Below are 23,472 nucleotides of genomic sequence, written 5' to 3' on the forward strand. Positions count from 1 at the left end.
AGCAATTGTCCATAAAGGAGAAAGCAGTCAAAGTAGAGTGAACAGCAGTCAATCCAAGATCAGCCCTATTTTGCACAAAAGTCTCTGGGCTCACGCTCAAAGAAACAGGCCCATCAATAGAGGAAACCATTGGAAGTCAGTATGGATTCTATTGGGAGAGATTGGGAGGAGACCAAGAATTAAACAGGACATATTCTAGATGTAAACAACCAAAAAAATGATAGAAAAGTCTGCTAGGAGCTTATTTGTCAAATGGCACTCAATCGGGCCTATAAAAAGCCCAGGAAGAAGATATCAAAATGTCCAAAGTGACTCAACTTTTAATGAATAAAAAGGGACTGGGAGTTCCTCTCAAGTTTCCCAAACTATCTACCTTTCCCTTAATTCTTGCGTAATTTTTAAAATTGGAATAAGGACATTTAATTGTCAATTCTTATTTCCTTGAACATGTGAGAAAAACCAAGTTGAGGCCTCTAAATCTCCTTACCAACATGTCACTTACACATGTTAGATCTCCACTAACATTCCAGTGCCTATGGGAAAAGACTTCATTGTCTTCTGGAAGGTCAACAGGTTTGGGTCCTTATCTTCATGGAGGTGATGTTCCATAAGACAGGCATCATGATGGAGAAGTCACAATTCCCAAGATCCACCAGATGAAAATGTTTCACGAGGTGACCCAAACAAGAGGCTGAAGTCTTGAAAATGCTTCATCAAGAATGGATGAGAAGAAAGGAGTGTAAGTGAGAATTTCAAGAAAAGGACAAGGCCATTCTGGAGCATTGCAAATGGTAGTCTCCTGCCTTGGCCCATCTTCCATTGCCTTCTCAACTTTGTAGACAGAAAAAAAATAACTGGCAGAGCAAGGATATTGGCTCTGTTTGAAAGACTGGCCAGTGTGTAAGAGGTAACAGTCCTACACACACTTGGGCATATTTCATCTTGAAGCATGGAAAAACTGTCTCTTATCAATGCAGCAGCCAAACAAACGTTATTTCCTTGTACTAGCACAGATGATGTTGAGATCTTCTGATAAGCAAAGTCATTGGGGGAGCCAGATTCGCTTAATAACTGTGTTACTAACTGAACAACTGCAGTGATTCACTTAACAACTGTAGCACAAAAGGTCGTAAAATGAGGCAAAATTAACATTATTATTATTATCATCATCATCATCATCACGTCTGTAGGAAAACAATCTGAGAGAGCACCAAGGACTTTTCATTTCAATCCCAAGCCATAATACAGGCAGTCCTCAACTTACGACCACAAACTTGAACTTTTATTGCAATTTTTTATAGCAATTTTATCGCTAAATGAAACGTTTGTTAAGTGAATTTTGCCTCATATTACGACCTTTTGTGCTACAGTTGTTAAGTGAATCACTGCAGTTGTTCAGTTAGTAACATAGTTTTTAAGCAAATTTGGCTCCCCCATTGACTTTGCTTATCAGAAGATCTCAACATCATCTGTGCTAGTACAAGGAAATAACGTTTGTTTGGCTGCTGCATTTAATTTTTAAACTTTTAGAATGTGTTTTACTTATTAGGGCTAATTTAATTTAATTTATTTTAACTTTGTATAGTGTATATTGTATATTGTGTTTTAATTGCCCTGTACACTGCCCCGAGTCCTTCGGGAGAAGGGCGGTATATAAATCCAATAAATAATAATAATAAGAGGCAATGCTTTGCTTTTCAGAAGATCTCAAAAGGTGATCACATGATCCAGGGACACTGCAACCATTATAAATATGAGTCAGTTGCCAAGCATCTGAATTTTGATTTCTGACCATGGGAATGCTGCAATGGTCATGTGAAAAACAGTCATAAGTCACCTTTTTCAGTGCCATTTGTAATTTTGAACGGTCACTAAACAAATTGTAATAAGTTGAGGACTACCTGTATTTTGTGCCTGTGGAAGTCTGCAGGCAGAATTTTCTTAATCAGAATAAAACAGAATAAACAGATGGTGTTCGTTGAGGTTAGTTTTCAGAGATTAGCATCCTCCTTTTGATAAAAAGGAGAAGTAAATAGAGAAGGAAAAAAGTAAGTTGACAGTTACTTTTTTTAATGGGAAAAATAAAAAAGGCATCAAACCCAATGCAGAAACACACATACATTGTTTCTATGCTTGACCTCAACTTAGGAAGATTGATCATTTTGAGCAATATATTTTTGAGGCTGTTCATTCTCAAGTAGTCTGATTTGTCTGCAGTGAATTTAAAGGTTTGCTAAGTTCAATGAAGGGGATGGGAGGAGAATCCAAAAAGTCCTAGTTTAATTTAAAAACTATTGAAAAGGAACCACATATTCTTCTACATTTCGCTTCATTTTAATATGTGAGAAAGTATCATTTCCTAGTCTTTATTAACTCTTCTGTGATTTTGAATAAATTCTTTTTAAATGTGTCATTTTAACAAAAGATCTAAGAATAGTTGGAAAAACACTTATTGACTAGAGAAGCTTTATTAGCTGAATAAGTTCTTTAGAAACCATTTAGTGTGACAGTTCTTGTTGAAAGTCGAGGACAGAGACGTAGCAGGATATTGTGGCATGACAAAAATTGATTAGCAAGGTATTTGTGTAAACTTCTTTTTATAAAAAGCAAACCTGTGGAAGAGAAACAAGTAATAGCAGAACTGTTTGCCATGCAAAAGTGGTGGAACTTTGTATGATAGGTATTCATGCTAGACTTTGGTAATGTTTAATACTGCGTTTCCCCGAAAATAAGATCAGGTCTATTTTTTATTTTTTGCCTCTTATTTTCTGGGGGTGTCTTTTATACTCAACTGTGGCATCGACAGCCCCGCCCAGCCAGCCCACTTCTTCTGACTGAAGGAGCAGCTTCATTCTGCAGCTGCATTCCGGCCTGCATTTTGCAATCAGGCCTTTCCGGAAATACTGTGCAGCCGAGTACTGAGCCTGGTACTGAGCTATGGATTCAATCCATAGCTTGGTTCTCAGCTGCAGTGGCCTTCCGGAAAGGCCTGTGACTGAGAAATGCAGACCTGGCTGCAGAGGATGCCACAGAAGTGGGCCAGCAAGGAGAGGCCTGGCTGCAAGGTGAGTGGGTGCGGGGCGCATGAGGCATCTCCTCCCCTAGCTTGATTTTTAGGTGTGTGCCATCCATTCTCTGTCACAGTTCCTCAGGCCTTCCATCAATCCCCAAGCATAGCTGGATTAATATAGACAATGTCTTTGTAATCCTCTATTTTGCCTGTTAGCACCTCATTCAATTGGTCATTGGCTTCCTTTATTTCTACTGGCATCCTGAGCTGCCAACTGGAAATCAGCAACATATTTTCATATGGAATGGTTTCCTTCTTGTGAAAAAAAAACACAGATTTCTATAAAATGTTACATGATAGGTTAAATTACAGGTTATTTTCATGATTACCAGCCAAAAATCTGTAAGATAGAGTCAAGTGTTCAGGAAGCAAAATCTTTGTTGTCCGGTGAAATGAATGTTTCCAAAATATTGCACAAGAAAAACAGATGGACATTTTTGTGGTATCAGACAATTAACATCCTCCCCATTAACCCAAGATTCGATTAGAAAATAGATCAAAGGCACAAGAGAAATCTTGCCTTAATTTGCTTATAAATGAATAAATGAAGCTCAAGGTGTAGAGAGCAAGTTTCCAAGATTCTGTAATCTAACCTCTTTTTCCTTGTAATAACTCTACTTGTTCTGAACTTGAGAGGCTCCTGATTTTGTGGTTGTGAGCTGCTCTAAGTAATGTTAACAGGCTTGTATTTGTACAATATTTCTTAAATTCAGCAAAATTGTGCATTTATCACAATTGTAATTCAAAACTGCTTTTCTTTGCCAGGATCTTGGGAAAATCTGGAAGAGCTGAATGGCTGCATCATGTGAAACTACAAGTTGGATTGCAGCCATAGCATCTTCAGCTGAGTGGGGAATGTGTGTGGAAATGTTGATTTTGTGCTTCCCTTGGGAGGTTTTGATATGCCTCATCAAAAGAAGCAACCATGCAGAGTTCTGGATTAAAAACTTCCTTTTGCAACTAATGCATATGTGTTAAGTACTGTGAAGAATTAGAGGAATAATTCTCTTTTGCTTAGATCTTGCGTTTTAGTATGGTATGGAAGAAAATGAATGTATACAAAGACTGTAGGATGCCTTTTATCAGGGAGATTCCAGCTTCTGAACATGAGATGTGTCTTGTTTTATAATCTTGAAGCTAAAAGAACATTAAATGTGAGGTTGCACAGATGTCATGCTTATTTTAGTGTATTAGAAGCCTACTTGTTTAATACAAAATAAGTACCAATGGAGTTTTATATCTGATGTGCATAGAATTGTAATATTATTCATTTAATCCATCCTAGGAAGGCAGAGACTTTCATTTTAGCTTTTTATTTTTTTTCTCTCTACATACATATGTTAATTTTTCAATCAGCGTGTGATCTGGGTTCAAAAAACGCTAATACATAATCAACTCTTACTCTTTGGTTCTCTCCTCTAGCCATTTGTAAAATAAATTCCAGCTTTGGTAATATTCTGTTTCTTCTTTATCTTTGGCAGAGACTTTCATATACAGTTGTGTTTTATCTACAAAAATGATAAATTAAGCATAATTAATTGGCCTCTCAGGTGATAGTCTTCCACCTCACCCAGTAGCTAAGAAACTTGTACATGAGGGTGGAGGTTTGTTCTCCGAGCTTATGGGTTGGTTTCTGAACATTTCATTACCAGGCTAGCCTGGTAAGAAAACATTTGGAAACCAGCCCACAAGCTCGAAGAATGAATCTCCATCCTCATCCTGCACCCGAGCTATATTTGCCACCATTGCAAACTTGTACATTTCTGGATGCACTGAAGTAGGACAAGGTCGTAATTTTAGTTTCGTTTGGCAATTTCACAGACCCAATAGGGCTCTTACCAAATCTTATTAAGTTTTATAGTCCACAATGAATAGATTGACAGGACTATTAGAGAAGGAGAAAGTCAGTATTCTTCAAAAAAGTGAATAATCATTAGAAAGGAATTTAGTTTCCATCTCAGTTTTTTCTTGATTACACTTGTCCTTTGTTTCTATCTCAAATACTGTATTTGTGTATATTTGCGCAGCTAAATTGCTCAGATAAAAATTGACAATAAATTATGACTTATTTGTTCTGACAAATCATAACTTATACTGCAGATAACCCAAAATAGGAATAGTTGTGTTGTAAAAAATGGAGCATGGGGGAACCCAAGATTAACTGGACTTCATTTTATTCCAATATAGTCAATATGTTTCTCTTGCTTGATTCTTCTACTAAAATAGGCTTGTAGCCTACATTTTTATTTATCTTATAGCATGTTATGGATCCACAAAAGTGCAGTATTTTTAAAGTGTTAATAATACTCTTTCTCCAATAATTTTCTATTGATGGATCTGTAATTAATTACAAAAATCAAATAGAAATAAAACACAGAAGCTGATTAAAATTAAAAATATGTTTATTTATCAAAATAATCCATTCATATCTAGTAATAGAATTGTAACTAGTACTTTTTAATGGTGGTAAATTTTCCTCAGGTTGTTCACAATTCTCATTCTTAAAACTATGTATGATTGTGGTTTGGTATGCTGGTCTGACAGCCGCGGATAGGAAAGTATTACAGAGGGTGGTGAGTACAGCACAAGACATTGTGGGCTGTCCCCTGACACCACTGGATGACATCGCCAGGGCTCACTGCCTTGGAATAGTGAGGAAAATTCTCAGGGATGACTCACACCCTGGACGGTATCTCTTTACTCTCCTACCATCGGGTAGGAGATATAGGAGTATAGCCAGCCTCACCAACAGGCTGAAAAACAGCTTTTATCCATGGGCTGTTAGGCTTTTGAACAGGAAATAATTTTTATAAACCTTATGCAGAATTGACTTGTGTGGTGCAATCAGTTCACATGGTGTAATAAGATGGAGGTTTGTTGTCACTGTGAGTTGGGGGGTGGGAGCATGAAGGGAGGCTCAGCTAATCTCAATGTATACATGGTTGTACTTTGACAATAAAGGTTCATTCATTCATACTGTATTATGTTGATATTTGACAGATACAATAACAAGTGCCAATTTTCTTCAACTATATTTGTAATTCTGTCTGATTATTTTAGTCTATCTGTGCATCTAAGTACTAATATAATACAGTGGATTTGTTTCTAATTTTTTTTTGTATTCCACCTTTATTCTTTTTATAAATAACTTAAGGTGGCGAACATATTCAATATACTTTCCTCCTCCTATTTTCCCCACAACAACAACCCTGTGAGTTGGGCTGAGAGGGTGTAATTGGCCCAAGGTCACCCAGCTGGCTTTCATGGCTAAGGTAGGACTTGAATTCACAAACTCCTGCTTTCTAGCCTGGTGCCTTAACAATCAGACCAAACTGGACAGGTAGTTTACAATTTAATAGATCATTCTGGGGAAAAAAATAATTGCTTGAAACGTATAATCCTGTTCTTTTCGTCTCATTGTTGCAAGACTGTGTACAAACATACTTTTTCAGGTTTCTCTGTATTTCATGGTGGAAATTAAAAGAAAATTAGAGAGACTGAAAATCTAACCAGGTATACTGTAGGAAGTCCTGAAAAGTAATTTCAGTTGTAACAAAAGAAATAGAGTGGAAATAATTTTAAACTGGTTCACACCAGCAATCCTTCGTGAACTATTAACTGTTCAGATCTAGTCACAAAACATTATTCTGAGGAGAAAAGGTTTAGTGAACCCTGGAAATTGGATTTGATTTATGCCAGAAAATCTGCCTTTTCACTGCTTGAGATTTTCTATGGAAGAAAGCCACAGCCTTTTACCAAACGGTTTCTAAGGAAACATCTTATAGCTGAGCATCTGAAAACAATTTGGTTGTTAATGAGAAATAGTTCTCACAACGGTGGGAAAGTGTTGAGTGAAAGAAAAGACTTCAAGATTTTGGCACTTTCTCCAGAAAGACATTTGAAAATAAAAGTGTGCTGCTGCTGCTGTAGCACAGCTTATGAAATTTCCTACATGGAGTGGGCTTTCATTACCTGCTTTTCAATTGTCTCTGCTCTGGTTTCAGATCTCCTCCTCCTTCCTGTAGATAAAATTTTTAAAGAAACTGTGCCTTATGCTTCCTTTTAAAAAGAAAAAAAGATGAAAATTGGCAGTATGGAACAGAGAAGAAGTATGGTATAAAAGCTGGGTCTATATTTCATGCTAAGCCATAGTATGGTTTGTTTGGTTTTGGCATGTTGTGCTGTGTGCAACTATAGTTTCTAAGGCTTGGTTTCTGACTTAATGTATAAATTCAGTTACAGGTAGTTCTTGATTTACGACCACAATTGAACCCAAAATTTCTGTTACTAAATGAAATATTTGTTAACTGAGTTTTGTCTCATTCTACAACTTTTCTTTCCTTGGTTGTTAAGGGAATCATTGAAGTTGTGAAGTTAGTAACATGGTTGTTAAGTGAATCTGCCTTCCCCCATAGACTTTGCTTGCCGGAAGATCACAAAAGTTGTTCACATGATGCTGGGACACAGCAACTGTCATAAATATGAGTCAGTTGGTAAGCATCTGAATTTTGATTATGTGGGATTCTGCAACCATCACAAATGTGAACAATGGTCATGTCACTTTTTTCAGTGCCGTTGTAACTTCGAACGGTCACTAAATGAACTGTTGTAAGTCGAGGACTACCTGTATATGCTACACGGCTGGTAGATATTCATTCTATTCCTGAATAAATCTTAAGACTTGGGTAAGGAAAAGCGTTCCCACTTTAGCCCGGTCTTAATATTGGGCAGGAGGCCGTGTAATGATAGGTGAGACATTTAGCCCCACATGTAAAATGACCCCCAAAGCAGCCATAGCAGCAAATTTCTCTGCTTTCCTGCAGTTTTGTCACCAGCAGCTGCCTGAATCCCATCTGAGGTTTAGGTAGAGAGAACCTCAAATAACTGGATATTTATATTACCATTTAGAAGTAGCTGAAAGGGTGGATGCAGTGCTTGGCCCAGGCCTTTATCATGTTGCAGGCTGTGTGCAGAGCTGATCCCTTGATGTGGGGCTGACTGAAGAGAGGCCTCAAAGAGGTTTGCCCTTTATGGTTGTTTCTTTGGAGAATTGTCTTCTTTTTCTCTGAGATTTGGGGGATATTGTGAATGGCTGGGCTCTCACAAGGTGAGAATGTGGATGGAGTAAGAATGATGACCTTGATGGAGATAAGCAAAAGCTGTTGCCTTTATTTTTTGGTTTCAACATTCTGTGAACCTGTCATGGTACTTTATTAATAATGGCTTATGCTTTAGCACCACGTGATCTTGGCCAATTGTTAAAAATCATATTAAACAAAATTCAGCTCAGTGTAATGTTTGAAGGCAGCTAATGACTAGATGTCTACAGATAGTCCTTGACTTATCACCATCTGTTTACTGACCAATGAAAGATACAGTGGTGCTTTAAAAAGTGACTTACGGTCGGTCCTCACACTTACAACCGTTGTAGCATCCCCGCAGTCACATGATTGTGCTTCAAGCATTTGGTAAGTGGCATGCATTTATGACAATTACAGCATCCAGCATCCTGGAGTCAAGTGATTGCCATTTGCCACCTTCCCAAGTGGGTTCTGACAAGCAAAGTCAATCAGAGGAGTTAAATTCACTTAACAACCATGTGATTCATTTAAAGACCAAGCTGAAAAAGATCAAGAAATTGGGTGGAGTCACATGATGATTCACTTAACAATTGCTTTGCTTAGTGGCAAAAATTTCTATCCCAATTGTGCTCATAAGTAGAGGACCACCTGTATCTATTTGTTAAAATAATATTTCCTTGTGATAAGTTATCCATATACAATGAACGAACATGAAGCCATATCTACATGTATATTTTAATACAAGGGACAAGTAATCTTTTCAGGTAAAAAGAACCATCACAAAATCTCTCATAATAAAGCTTCATGCCTTCTCAAATTATAGATCAAAGAATTAAATAGTGAAAGTCTTGTAAAACTGTCACATCTCATCCCCAGTATATTGGATGGTTTTGCCTGAAAAATATTAGTTTTGTGAGATGGAAGCCACTATTAAATGTTTAAACCATAATTTAATTTGGTTCTTTAGGTGCCATCTAGGAGTATTGTGGTTCTCATACTGATGGCCTCTGTTATACACTCTTTTAGAGGAAATGGAAGGTTTCAACTGGAATCTTCATTTAAATAATTCCTGTACAATTGTTAAGATATTTCTGTGTAATTCAGGGAATTCCCAGAGGAGATAGCTAAGCCCTGGAATGAATCCTCCATTTCCCTTGAAGTTTTGTCACAGTTCATTGGAAAGATGTATACATTGTATAGCGATGAAAACACTGCCCAAAAGCTTTTCATTTCATTACAGGGTGAAGTAACTATTTACAAAAACCCTGGTTTTCCAGACACACATGTAAAAACTGCTATAACAAGACACTCCTATGAGTAGGGTTTTGCAAACAGCTGTTACAACCCAATCTTAAGAAAGGAATTTTCTGAGGGCTGGTTTTGTTTGCTAAATTCTATTGACAGTTTCAAATATTTTGTGGACTATTGCACTTGAATGAAGAAATAGATTTGCTCCTTTGACAAGCTGACATTCAGAATCTCAATTCAAGATTCATTTCTAAATACCATAAAGTCACACACACCACTCATGATAACACGTCATGGCTTACTTTGTTAGGAAAAAAGAAAAAAGCCTACCGCTAATCTAGTGACCTTTTCATAGTGCTAGGCTAGCCATAGTTTTCCTGTGTGGTTAGAGATGAACTTGCTTTTGAAGCGTCCGCTCTGCTAGAGAAATTACAGCTTTTTCATTTTAATTAAAAGTGGCATTTATTATACATTCCTGATTTATTAAAAGCAAGGTAGATGGTTAAAAAAAAACTAACAAAGTCACTTTCTTTTTTTAGACAGTAGTTTTGATTTAGAAATAAGTTTCTTAAACAAAAGAAGGGAGCTGAAAAGTCAAGTGATATTTTGTGAAAGCATTCCTATGATGCCTGAATGTTAAGTAACTCAGAGGAAAGCAAACCCCATTTGCTGTGGAACTTTAGAACTGAAGGATAGCACAATCAGGCCTCATCCATCAGCCAGAAAACTGAGTTTCTTTTTCTGAAAAATCATCATGCAAGAAAACCAGTCTGCTCCTACTTCACTTCTTTATCCTCTATCAGGAAAACATGATAAGATTTACCATCAGAATGTGCTTTCCCCTCTTGTTTTTTAATCCTTTTCTCTTTTGAGGATATGAACTTGAGAACAGGTCTGTCTTCTCTTTGCTACCTGAAATATCAGATAAAGAGTGCCAAATTTATTTTTCATTTTACATATCCAGGTCCTGCAAAGACTCCTCAGTCTTTGAGATCAGGTGATATTATTCAGCATTAAAGTAACTCAGATAATTATCCATAGGCTTCCTTAGCACACAACCTGTTTTTATGCCAACAAAGAACTTCCAGAGGATAAATACCTAAGTTATGATTCTGAATTGCACATAGTTAAAATGTTTGACGCTTTTCAGGCAGGAAATTAATTCTGAGAGCTGAAAAACAGAGTAATGGCCTATTCATAGCAGAAGCCAAGTAAATGTATAAAACTTTATGGAGCTGTTGAAAGTTTAATAGACAGCCATTTTCATTTATATATTGCGGTGTGGAGATTAGTGAATGATTAGTTATAATTAGGATTTAATGCCACACAATTTTATTTTCATTTCTATTTGTAAAGCTTTCAAGGGTTCTGCAAGGTTTTTATTCTCCCCATGAAACTCTTTTCCTTTAATCTTCAACAGTGCACAGAACTAAAAGCATACAACCAGGTTTTGGAGAAAAGCTTGAGACAATAAACAGGGGGCTTACCGTGTGAGATCTCTAAAAATCTGCTTGCAGATGATACTCAATTTTTTAAAAATTTATTTGAAAAGGAAATGTGTCTTTATACTAAATCAAGCATTGTAGCAGAATCCTCTGCATGTCTGTAAACACATCCACTTTGTTTAATTCCTTCCCAAGTATGTGCAAGATTGTTAAAAATGAGATAAATCATTAAGAGATTTTTTTCAGAAAGAACATTAGCATTTGTGTATTTATCCATTAAACAAGTGAACAAGAAAAGGCTCCAGAATTGAAGCTATATTCCTACATCTGATTTGGGCTAAATTTGGATTAAGGGTTTGGTAAACAAAAGTTTCCTGCAGGCAGAATCTGAACTACAAGATGCTGCCAGCTGATCCCAGAGGTAATATTCAAGACCATCCTAAATGCCTTGTGGCTACTGTGCAACTTTTAAATTAAAATTCTACTGCTACTGTGTGACTTTCCAGGCAGCCTTTGTTAACTGGAATGTGGTTAATCTAGACTCAAAATAAAAGGAAAACTTGAGGGAAATCAAGTTGAAGATGGGTAGATGGTTGCTTGGCAACCGTAGTGCCTCTTCTTGCTTCCTGATTCAACAGGAAACATTAGAATTGCATAGCTGGCACTCAAGGGCTATACACTTGACTTACTTTAATAATTGTTTGAATTTAAAAGAAAAAAATGAATTAAATTTCATGGATTGTTTTTTGTTAAAAAGAAATAAGGTCATATTTTTGTTTGGTATTCAGAATCAACAGCAGTCATCTCATTTATACATATATTACATAACTAATTATTCTAAAGTGCAAAAAATGTGAATTCTCTGTGTGTGTGTTTATGTGTGTGTGTGTCTCATATTTTCTTTACTGGATTCTGTGATGCATAAAACTGAGATGATTTGCAAGACCTTTAAATGAACCCATTCATTCTGTTTTCTTAGAAATGACAATTTGAATTGGAAACAAATTAATCACAACATACTTTCATTGGCACTGATAACAATTTATTAATTGGGATGGATTTGTTATGCACAAAGTATGGTAGTTCTCCCTTAATACTTCTGTAATGCCTTTATTCATCATTGATACTTTCTGATATCCTTTATAACATCCATATTGGATTTAATTACATGTACAGTATACTGTAGTCTGATATATGAGTTTTTGAATATTCAATGAAAATTGAAAGTGGTTTTACCTGGTTTGTTATTTTTGTTTTTTCACCTGGGTGATTAATGATACAAAGGACACCCTTTTGGGGGATTATTCAAATAGTAAGAGCAGAACTCGCTTTTTAACTTTTCCTCCTTTTTAATCTTCTCCCCCAACTTTTCTGTTATTTTATATTTTACTTCTTTCTTAAACTTAATAAAGTTAATAAAAAAGGTAAGGACAAAATTAAGGCTTCTCTGGGGATAGACTGTATACTTATTTAATCAGGGTCGATTTGGAGTCTAGGAAACCCCTCAAATAGCATACCAGGTGTCTATGGGGAGGTGTAATCCCATCCAGCACCAAGGATGACATCCTGGAACTGGTGGCCCCCCAAAACCAGAGTCACTCAGTCTTGTCAGGGTTCAGATGAAACCTGTTGTTTCCTATCCAGAGTTTCCCCAGCACAATGTTCCTTCCTCCTCCTATTTTCTCCACAACTCAAGAAACCTGTGAGGTAAATTGGGCTGAAAGAGAGTGACTGGTCCAAAGTCACCCAGCTGGCTTTTATGCCGAAGGCTGGACTAGAACCCATGGTCTCCCTGTTTCTAGCCTAGTGCCTTAACCACTAGGTCAAATTGGCTTCTGTTACTACTTGGGAACTTCCTTTCCTTCGTGTGAGCCAGAGAGCTTCATCACCACAAAGTGAGAAAAGAAAGGAAATATGCAGTAGTGGGAGAAGCGTAGAACCATGGAGGTGTGTGTATGTGTGTGTGTTTGTGTATGTATAGAATCTGAGGAAGTGAATAGAAGAAAACAGAGTGAAAGATTCCAACATTTCATAAAAACTTTGTATGTTGAGGTGGGGATAGGAAGGGATTGTGGGAAGGGTTGGGTGGCAAGAAATGTGGAGAAAAGTATATCTGGGGGTGTCTTCTGTAGCTTCCTTTGAGCAATAAAAGGGGAGGTAATCTAAAAAGTGAAGTGTTGTGTCTCATTTTTATACATTTGAATGTTATATTGATGTGTTAGTTTGGATAAATAACTAGCATAGATCAAGCTTATTTTCCCTTTTCCTGTATCTATTTTTAAGGAGAAAATAGGAGTGAATTAATGACAATTTCAGATGACACCAAACTTGGGACACTATTAAAACCAAAGCTCAGGAAACCATACATTGCAAAGTGAACAATCTCAGGAACTGGGCTAATATAATAGAAACTGGTAGTGCAAAGTTGTGTCTTTGAAAACATTTCTCGGGGCTAGTTTACGCTATATAAAGCATAGATAATCCTCAATTTATGACTGTAATGCAGCCCGGAATTTCGAATGTAAGTCATGAAAGCCAAAAGTTGAGGCACCCACGTGACTGACCCAATTTTATGACCTTTATTGCAGCTATCATTATGCAATAATCATTAACTGACTGTCCTGTCATTCAGGGAGACAACAGGATAATCAGCCATGATAAAGGTGATCTGGTTGTCAACTGCTCAAAATGCAATCATGTGATGGGGTGGGGGAATGAATTAAGTCATAAATAACTTGGGGGGGAATGTCTGTTGTAACTTCAAATGGTTGCTAAGTGACCGGTCATTAAGCAAGAATTAACTATATAGGTCTACCAGATCTGGTATGTAAAAGAAGGTGGAAAAAATATTTATATATTTACATTTCTTCTGCTGACATCCAGTGGTTTGCTGGATTTTTGCAGACCAAACTTGGTAGTCCTAATAAATATGTGTAGAGTTATCTATATGTTATAGGGAGAACCAGATGCTTGAACTGGTTGGTGTGTATGTGAGCTAACAGCTATGTTATTGAGCTGGCTCACAGTTTATAAATAATGTGACTCACAAACTCAACAAATTCTGACTTGTTCAGTAAACTATGGGTGAACAAAGGTTTTTACATTGTAAACCCACAGTGTTCTGAAACTTTTATCAACCTGCTTTCATAGAGAAATTTAAGTACTGTACAAATCTCAATTTCAGTAAGTACTGTAGTCAATTAAAAAGCCGACCAAACGTACATCAAACAGATGACCTTGAAAACTGGCTATACTCAGAAGATTGAAATAGGAATTTGTGCTTCCCTAAGTGCCGAAGTCTCTAGACAAGTGGGCTGTTGGCAGGAAAAAACAGCTGAAGGAAAATGTAAGATAAGATAACTACAGCCTTCTACTCTTAGGGTCCAACGTTCTTTATCTTGCAGGCCTCCTGCTATTTTTTTTTCCCAGCTAAACCACTTCCTCTCCCGCTGGCATACATATTGCACTTGATTTAAACCTCCAGCAAGTGCCAGGGAGGAACAACTGTTTTGAACTTTTTTTCCACCCTGTTGATCCCCGTTAATAATCTAGTGTTGCAAAATGCCAAATGGACGATCTGATCGGCATCTTTAGAAAAATATTTATTGGGCTGGCAAAAGTGACAATGAGATCTGAACAGTTTACAGGAAGAGAGAGAAGGAGAGAAGAACAGTACAGGGAGTCCTTTACTTAAGCCCAGTGCTTTTTTTGTAAAAGAAAAAGGTGCCGGAACTCACACGTCATACAACCCGCCTTGCCTGCCCTATAAGGTTCCATCCAAAAAAGGTGCCGGAACTCCGTTCTGAGCGTTCTATGACGAAAAAAGCCCTGCTTAAGCCACAATTGAGCCCAAAGTTTGCACTGCTGAGCAAGGCAGTTGTTAAATGAGTTTTGCTCCATTTTACAACCTTGTTTGCCATAGTTGTTTAGTGAATCATGTCATTAAGCAAATCTTGGGTTCCACCATTGACTTTCTTTGTTGAAAGCTGGTTGGGAAGGTTACAAATGGTGATCACAGGAACCTGGGACAGAGCAACTATCATAAATACATGCCGAGTCCAAAATTTGATCATGTGACCAGGGAGATGCTGCAACAGTTTTAAGCGTGAAAAACGGTCATAAGTCACTTTTTTCAATGGCATTGTAACTTTGAACAGTCACTCCTACATGAATGGTTGTAAGTCGAGGACTGCTTGTAGTAAGTATACGTGGAATTATTATCTAGAAGTTTCAAAGAAAGCAGAGACTCTTTGATTCTGCAGTGGAGCTTCAGAAAAAGAACAAAAGTTTCAAAGATGGGAAAAACTAGTATCTTTTCCAGGTTGTCTGCTATGTCAGAAAAAGTAAGGAGTGAAGATTTAAAGGGATATAAAGTGGAGTCAAAAAAAATCTTATGATCCCAGAGGAAAAATAAATGCCCCTTCAAAACGAAATTTGCAAAATGCCAGAAAAGTTGCTTAAAGCCCTGTCCTACATATTTTCCCTTTAATATATGTGTAAATCACTTTTTTTCCTACTTTACCTGTCTTATTCTACCTCATTTGTTCTTTCTCTGCTTTCACTAATCTCATTTTTTAAATTTTTTACGTTGTTCTTTGACTGCAAATTTATAAATAAAAAAAATTAATGAAATAAGTTGCTTAAAACAGCTGTGATAGAGAGATGAGCCAAATAATGAAACCAAATCATTCCTAGTCAGCTCATTCCATGTAGTTTACTTTATAATTCTGTAATGGTCTGTATGAAATACAGAGCATATTACCAAAATAATGTCTTTTTCCCCTCTGGTGTTTCAAGGAACATCCCATCAAGGTGGCTATTCTCACGAGGCAGTGGTATATGCCCTTCAGAAATGTGGCATTCGTCATATTGACACGGCAAAACGATATGGCTGTGAATCACTCCTGCAGAAGGCTATCAAAGGGAGTGGAATAGAACGGGAGAATCTCTGGATAACAACCAAACTCTGGCATGCTGACTATGGCTATGATAAAACAAAACAAGCCTGCTTGGAATCTTGCAACAGACTTGGAGTGGAATATCTAGGTATGGAGCTGGTTTTTCTATTCTGGTTCAGATTATTATAGTCATAAATCTTGGTGAACATTTAATGTGTTTTTCTTATTGCATCACCTGCAACCAGTGCTTTTTTTGTTAAAGAAAAAGGTGCCGGAACTCACACATGTCATACAACCCGCCTTGCCTACCCTACAAGGTTCCATCTGAAAAAGGTGCCGGAACTCCGTTCTGAGCGTTCTATGAGAAAAAAAGCCCTGCCTGCAACAATATGCTTTTATGATTGCTCTGGAACACAAACAAGAATTTTTAGTAGGGAGATTATTCCTTTAGATTCTTTAGCTAATCTTTTTACCATAAGAAAGAAAACACATCTTAACAAGGATTGGAAGGTTATTAAGAGAATTTGTCTGCTTAGCCTTGAATGATTGATTATGTGCCATCAACTTGGTGTCTGCTCTTAGTGACTACATAGATTTTCTCTTGAATGATCTATTCCCCAACTGCTCCTTCAGGTGCACCCATTGCTACTGTATCCATGTTGTAATTGAGTGTTGTAATTGAGTCAATGTTTCCCAACATTGTACACTTCTCTAGAGGCCCAGGTCTTCACATAACATGATAATTGAAGCCTAGTCAATTGTGCTTTGATTGAGACTCTGAGTTGATTTATTCAACTATCCCATTTGTTTGTTTTCTTGACTATCCATAGTATTCTCAGAACTCTTCTCCACTGCCAACATGAAAATGTCTCAGTGCTTTTATATCGTGCTTTACCTTAATCTTTTTTAATATCAATGCTAATTTCAGTACTCTTAAAGCATCCCCCTTCAGTTAAAGCAGAAAGGAACAATTCAGAAAAAGGGTCATGTGATCTGTACTTCTTACCTTAAATCAGGGGTCCCCAACCCTTGGGCCAAGGCCCATTATCAGGCTGTGGCTTGTTTGGAACTGGGCCATGTGAGTGGCTGGATGGCGCACACACACATGTACTTGCGCAGCTCAAGTTGCATGAGTAGTGGGCCAGCGCACAACTTGAATCGCATGAGCAGCGGACCGGCATGCACATGCACAGCTTACGTTAAGTGAGTGGCAGGCTGGCGGGCACATGGGCAGCTCAAATTACATGAGGGACGGGCCAGTTGCCCTCTCCTTCCCACTGGACCACCAAGTAGTAATGGTTGGGGACCGCTGCCTTAAATGATTGCTGCTGTAAATAGCAATGTTATCTGTTATAGCTCTTAAACCAGTATTTAGCTGCTATGCTATCGTAAAATCTTTACAGAGCTAGAATAATTTCAATCTTAGTGCCATTTAATAGCACTAACTTGTACTGGTCTGTTTTTGTTAATTTTTCTTACAAACAGAGAACCTCCAGAAAGATTCTGATAAGACTTAGTGGCACACCTACCAATTGTATAATTAATCTGTTGCAAACAATTCCTTGTTACAAGAGTGTGATTAATTAACGTGAGGAAAACATACTTAGCCCCTCCAGGTTGCATCAGAAATTGGTATGGATTTAATCCTCCCCCAAGGGAGATCAGTTGGTTCATATTGGGCCCTCAAGCCAATATGTTTTGGCATAGCATAACCATTGTAATGGCAATTTGTGGCCTAGCATGTTTTGTGAATGCAGCCCTGACAGTGCCTGGGGAATAAGCAGTCACTGAAAATTAATGAGATACCAAGGGCGTCTTGAGAAGGCAGATTATCTGGTTGAAAATCTATATACAATGAAATGTTTTATTCTCCTGTTTCTTTGTTGATGGACATCCTATTTTACCCTTGTGTAACTTCATTTTGATTATCCTGATTGAATGGACATGTAAAATTCAAGAAACTGTTTTCATTGGCAGGTGTTTGGCAGGTAACTGTTGTCCTAAGCTAAAACCTACCATAAATATAGCACAACCAATATATAAATATGTAATGATATGTGGGGATGACCTTGGGAGACAGGGAAAGAGCCATAACCAGGGGAATGGTCAGATAAGAGGCAGTTTAACCTGCATAAGTAATATGACTATGGCTTAGCTTCCCTGGGCTATAAAAGCAATTGAGCAAAAATGTACTTTCAGACTTGCAAGGTTAATATTAATTCTATTAATATAACCTTGAAATGAAGTAAAATTAGTTCATCTGGGTGTGTTTCCTGTCTGGCCTACTTCACAAGGCTGATTTTAGGAGAAGAGCAGGCAGAACTGGAGGGCAGTTCATCACTTTAGAGTTCTTGTGTTGCCACTAGAGACTCAAGTCCAGCCCCTCCCCCTTGAATTCTCTTGACCCATATCTAGCACCAATTTACTGCTGACCACTACTTAACCAGATTCTTCTGTGTAGGCTTCAGTGCTACAACCTATACAAATGGTCCTGATTCTTTGCATCTGACACTGACAGTACTACTTAATTGATAGAGTTGCTCTTTCCCCCCTCTTTTACTTAAGAGAATCAAGGTAGGCCAATCCTGAGTTTCTCACTCACCCCTTCATGTCTTCCTGGGTTTAGCTGACTTTTTTTTTAAAAAAAAACAACTGCTCCATATTTTCTTCAAGGTAATTACAACTGCTCAATATTTTCTCTGAGGCTTTATATCTAGTCCATAGAGACTGAAGTTCATAGATTCAGTAAATGCTTTTATTTACTGGAGGCTTTAAAGAAGAGACTCGACAGCCACTTTTCAACACTGGAGGCTTTCAAGAAGGGATTGGACAGCCCTTGCCAGAAATGGTATAGGCCAGGGGTAGGCAACCTTGGTTCTTTTATGACTCATGGACTTCAACTCCCAGAATTCCTGAGCCAGCATGGCTGGCTGAGGAATTCTGGGAGTTGAAGTCCATGAATCATAAAAGAGCTGAGGTTGCCTACCCCAGTATACGCTCTCCTGCTTTAACAGCAGTTTGGACTAGAAGACCTCCAAGGTCCCTTCCAACTCTGCTATTTGGTATTCTGCAAATGCCTTTGATCATTCATCTCATATCTCAGTTAATACAAGAAGAATGTCCCAATCTTCATAAATCTTTAGGGATTAGTGAATGTCCTTTTATTATTTTTTTATTTTACTAATACAGTAACATCTGCTGCTACCTAGGATTGAACTGTCAAACTTCCAAATGGGAGGCAAGCATCTTCACCACTGGGCTACCATGCCACTCACATAATAGAGGAGATAGGACTGTAATAAGCTAATTTCCATATCAGAATGAAACTACTGATTTCAGAAGAAAGAATCAGGTTTTTTTATTTGGGTAAATGAAAATTAATGAATTAAATGAGAATTGAAGATAATGGGAAAAAGAGAAAAAGAGAAATCATATCTCTTGTAGGATTATACTCAGTGCCTGCTTTTCCAGACAGGGATATAAGGTAAAGGTAAAGATTCCCCCCGCACATGCGTGCTAGTCATTTCCGACTCTAGGGGCTGGTGCTCATCTCCGTTTCAAAGCCGAAGAGCCAGCGCTTGTCCGAGGATGTCTCCGTGGTCATGTGGCCGGCGTGACTAGAGGCCAAAGGCACAGGGAACGCTGTTACCTTCCCACCGTAGTCGTCCCTATTTTTCTACTTGCATTTTTACGTGCTTTCGAACTGCTAGGTTGGCAGAAGCTGGGACGAGTAACAGGCGCTCACTCTGTTACGCGGCACTCAGGATTTGACCCGCCAAACTGCCGACCTTCTGATCGCCAAGCTCAGCGTCCTAACCCACTGAGCCACCACGTCCCTAGACAGGGATATATCTGAGTGCATATGTAATACATGTACAACAGAATAAGACTCAAGATAGAAGGGCACAATTTTGAACAATTAATAAAATAATAAAAGGATTTTAATAAATATTTGGTTCTACTACTCTCTAGAATGGTTATTTTCTTTCTGATCCTCCAATCCCTCTAGATTTTCTAATGTTTACCTTAAAGAAAGAAAACTTCCTGGTCCATAATGACTGCTCAGAGTTTGCATTTTCTAGATTTTGTTGGTTTCTGCCCGTCCTTTAGATTGGCAGGCCCAGTTTTAAACATCCTTTAACATTTTTGTATCTGAAGCTTTGGGGATAAAATTGCTGTTAATTTACTACTAAAAGAGCCTATTTAAACCAATGGCTGCCATTTATTTGTGCATACAAAAGTAAAAGATTATATTTGCAGTTTGCAGTGAGGGCAAATTTTCTTCTATAGTTTTTTTAAACAAGGATTTATTGTGGCCATTTTTAAATGTTATACAATAACCTGGCATAATATGCAACATATCAAGCTAAATGTATCCCATCAGTTACACATAGTAGGGTACAAGCATCTTAATAAACCTTTTGATTTTGCTTTCTGCTTGGGCCTTACAAAAAAGAGAGAGAAAGGTTGAAAAGCATGTATGGTTGGTTGGTCATAATCATCTTAGCTGGTTAAAATTGTATTTATTTATTTATTTATTTATTTATTTAATTTATATACCGCCCTTCTCTCAAGAGACTCAGGGCGGTGAACAGGGCAATACATAAAAATTAGATACAAAAGTTAAAATTAGATTATTAAAACATAATTAAACAATGCCCAGAAATAATACAAGTTTAAAATTGAAGTCGTTAATAAAAATCCCACCCCGTCCCATCAGGCCAGGCCAGCTTGTTTAAAAAGATAGGTTTTAAGGTCGCGCCGGAAGGAGCGGAGATCGGGCGCCATCCGGAGCTCAACCGGAAGATGGTTCCATAAATCCGGTGCACCCACAGAGAACGCTCTCCCCCTGGGGGCCACCAGTCGGCATTCTTTGACCGGCGGCACCCTGAGGAGGCCCTCTCTGTGGGAGCGTACTGGGCGGAGGGAAGTTGACGCCGGCTGCAGGTGCTCCCCAAGGTATTCTGGACCCATGCCATGGAGGGCTTTGTAGGTCATTACCAACACCTTGAACCTCACCCGGAAGACAACTGGTAACCAATGCAGCTCGCGGAGCAGAGGTGTAACACGGGAGTATCGGGAGACTCCCAATACAACTCTCGCGGCTGCATTCTGTACCAGTTGGAGCCTCCGAGTGGTCTTCAAGGGTAGCCCCATGTAGAGAGCGTTGCAGTAATCAAGACGAGAGGTCACGAGCGCATGAGTGACCGTGCGCAAGGCATCCCGGTCTAGATAGGGCCGCAACTGGCGCACCAGGCGAACCTGGGCTAACGCCCCCCTAGTCACAGCTACAATATGATCTTCTAAGGAGAGTTGTGAGTCTAGGAGGACTCCCAAGTTGCGAGCCCTATCTACAGGAGGTAAAGACTCACCCCCCATAATGAGGGGTGGGATATCCTGAATATCCCGAGATGCCGGTATGCACAGCCACTCCGTCTTGTCAGGGTTGAGACGAAGCCTGTTCCTCCCCATCCAGACCCGGACCGCCTCCAGGCACCGGGACATCACGTCGAGGGCATCACTGGGGTGGTTTGGGGTCGAAATGAAAAGTTGGGTATCATCAGCATACTGATGATACCCAACTCCAAAACCACGAATGATCTCACCCAGCGGTTTCATGTAGATGTTGAACAGAAGGGGCGAGAGGACCGACCCCTGAGGGACTCCACAAGCGAGAGGCCTCGCGGTCGACCTCTGCCCTCCTGCCAACACCGACTGCGAGCGTCCCAGGAGATAGGAGGAGAACCACTGAAAAACCGTGCCTCCCACTCCCAATCCCCTGAGACGCCGCAGCAAGATACCATGGTCGATGGTATCGAAAGCCGCTGAGAGGTCTAATAGGACTAGAACAGAGGAGTATCCTCTGTCCCGAGCCCTCCAGAGATCATTCACCAGCGCGACCAATGCCGTCTCCGTGCTGTACCCGGGTCTGAAGCCCGATTGGTACGGGTCTAGATAATCCGCTTCATCCAGGACCAGAGGGAGCTGATGCGCCACCACACTCTCAACAACCTTCGCAAGAAAGCGAAGGTTGGAGACCGGACGAAAGTTATTCAAAACAGCCGGGTCCAAGGCAGGCTTCTTGAGGAGAGGTCTCACCACCGCCTCTTTCAAGGCGGCGGGAAAACTACCCTCACTCAGAGAAGCAGATATAACCGCCTGGAACCAGCCTCGTGTCCCCTCCCGGGCTGCATAAACCAGCCAGGAAGGGCACGGGTCCAATAAACATGTGGTGGAGCTCAGCCTCCCCATGATCCTGTCCACTTCCTCCGGAGTCACAGGATCGAACTCCTCCCAGGTGACATTGACAAGACCGCTCGTGTCCTGATCGTCCGATACTGCCCAGTCGGAGTCCAAACCGGTCCGAATCCGAGCGATTTTGTCCGACAGATGTTGACTAAATTCCTCGGCCTGCCCCTGCAAGGGTTCCCCACTAACCTCCTGATTAAGGAGGGAGCGGGTCACCCTAAACAGGGCGGCCGGGCGATTATCTGCGGACGCGATGAGGGCAGCGTAGTAGTTAGATCTCGCTACCCTCATCGCTGCGAGATAAGACCTAATATGGGTTCTTAGTCGCAATCGGTCGGATTCAGATCGGGTGGACCTCCAAACGCTCTCTAGGCCCCGTCTCCGACGCTTCATCTCCCGGAGCTCCGCGGAGAAGCATGGAGCCCATTGGGATCTGCGCCGGGTCAGGGGCCGCAAGGGTACAACTCGGTCAAGTGCCTCCGTGGCCGTCCTTTCCCAGGCTTCCACTAAGGCATCTGCCGAGCTGTGAGCTGAGGAGGCAGGTGGGGACCCCAGCGCTGCCTGAAACCTCTCAGGGTCCATTAAGCGTCTGGGGCGGAACCATCTAGTTGGCTCAACAACCCCACGGTGGGGAGTGGCAAAACGGAAGACCAGCCGCAGGAGATGATGATCGGTCCATGACAGGGGCATAACAATTGGGGAGCCCCCACCAAGATCATCTAACCACCGACCAGATAAGAAAACCAAGTCAAGGGTGTGACCTCCCTCATGAGTCGGTCCAAGAATTACCTGCGTCAGGTCCATGGCCGTCATGGAAGCCATGAACTCCCGAGCTACCTCAGATGCTCCTCCCAGGGATGGTAGATTGAAGTCTCCCAAAACCATAAGTTTGGGAAACTCAATCACCAGCCCTGAGAGGATATCGAGAAGCTCAGGCAGGGCTGCTGCTACGCGACTAGGTGAAAGGTACACGAGCAGCAAGCCCAACTGCGCCCTGGGACCAAACCTCAATAAGAGAGATTCACACCCGACTATCTGAGGAACGGTGGCCTCCTGCGGACATAAGGTCTCCCTCATAACCACAGCCACTCCCCCACCCCTACCCTGAGTCCGAGGCCGGTTTAGCACCCGGAAGCCTGGTGGGCAAAGATCAACCAGGGGGATACCACCCTCTGGGCCCAACCAGGTTTCCGTGATGCAGGCCAGGTCCGCTTGCTCACCCTCGACTAAATCCCGGACGAGGGGAGCCTTATTAGCAACGGACCTGGCATTCAAGTACATCAGTCGGAGCTCAGGTGGCTGCACATCCCCGCTCCCAGAACCTTGGGTCAAAGGCAGAGGGTCGGAGCGCCTCACCGCTTGTAGGTAGCGGAGAGGCCCTCCCGGAGGTCGGTACGGCCCTCTGATCTTACACCTGCTGCCATTCCCTATCGTCGTGGGAATTGGCATTCCCACGACCCGCTCCAGAGCTCCAGAGATGA

The 23,472-nt window shown here is 40.2% G+C and overlaps 1 protein-coding gene across 2 annotated transcripts in view; it reads left to right on the top strand.

Annotated features, from left to right (window-relative positions):
* LOC308665855 (putative oxidoreductase ZK1290.5) overlaps positions 1-23,472 on the top strand; it is an 82,621-nt gene that overhangs the window by 5,266 nt on the left and 53,883 nt on the right. For both annotated transcript variants that reach the window (XM_081324164.1, XM_081324163.1), the window contains exon 2: positions 15,642-15,890. In XM_081324164.1, coding sequence (XP_081180290.1) covers positions 15,642-15,890 — 249 coding nt within the window. The remainder of the gene's footprint in view (positions 1-15,641; positions 15,891-23,472) is intronic.

This window comes from Vipera berus (assembly GCF_964194415.1).
Source record: "Vipera berus genome assembly, chromosome: 3".
Lineage (NCBI taxonomy): Eukaryota > Metazoa > Chordata > Lepidosauria > Squamata > Viperidae > Vipera > Vipera berus.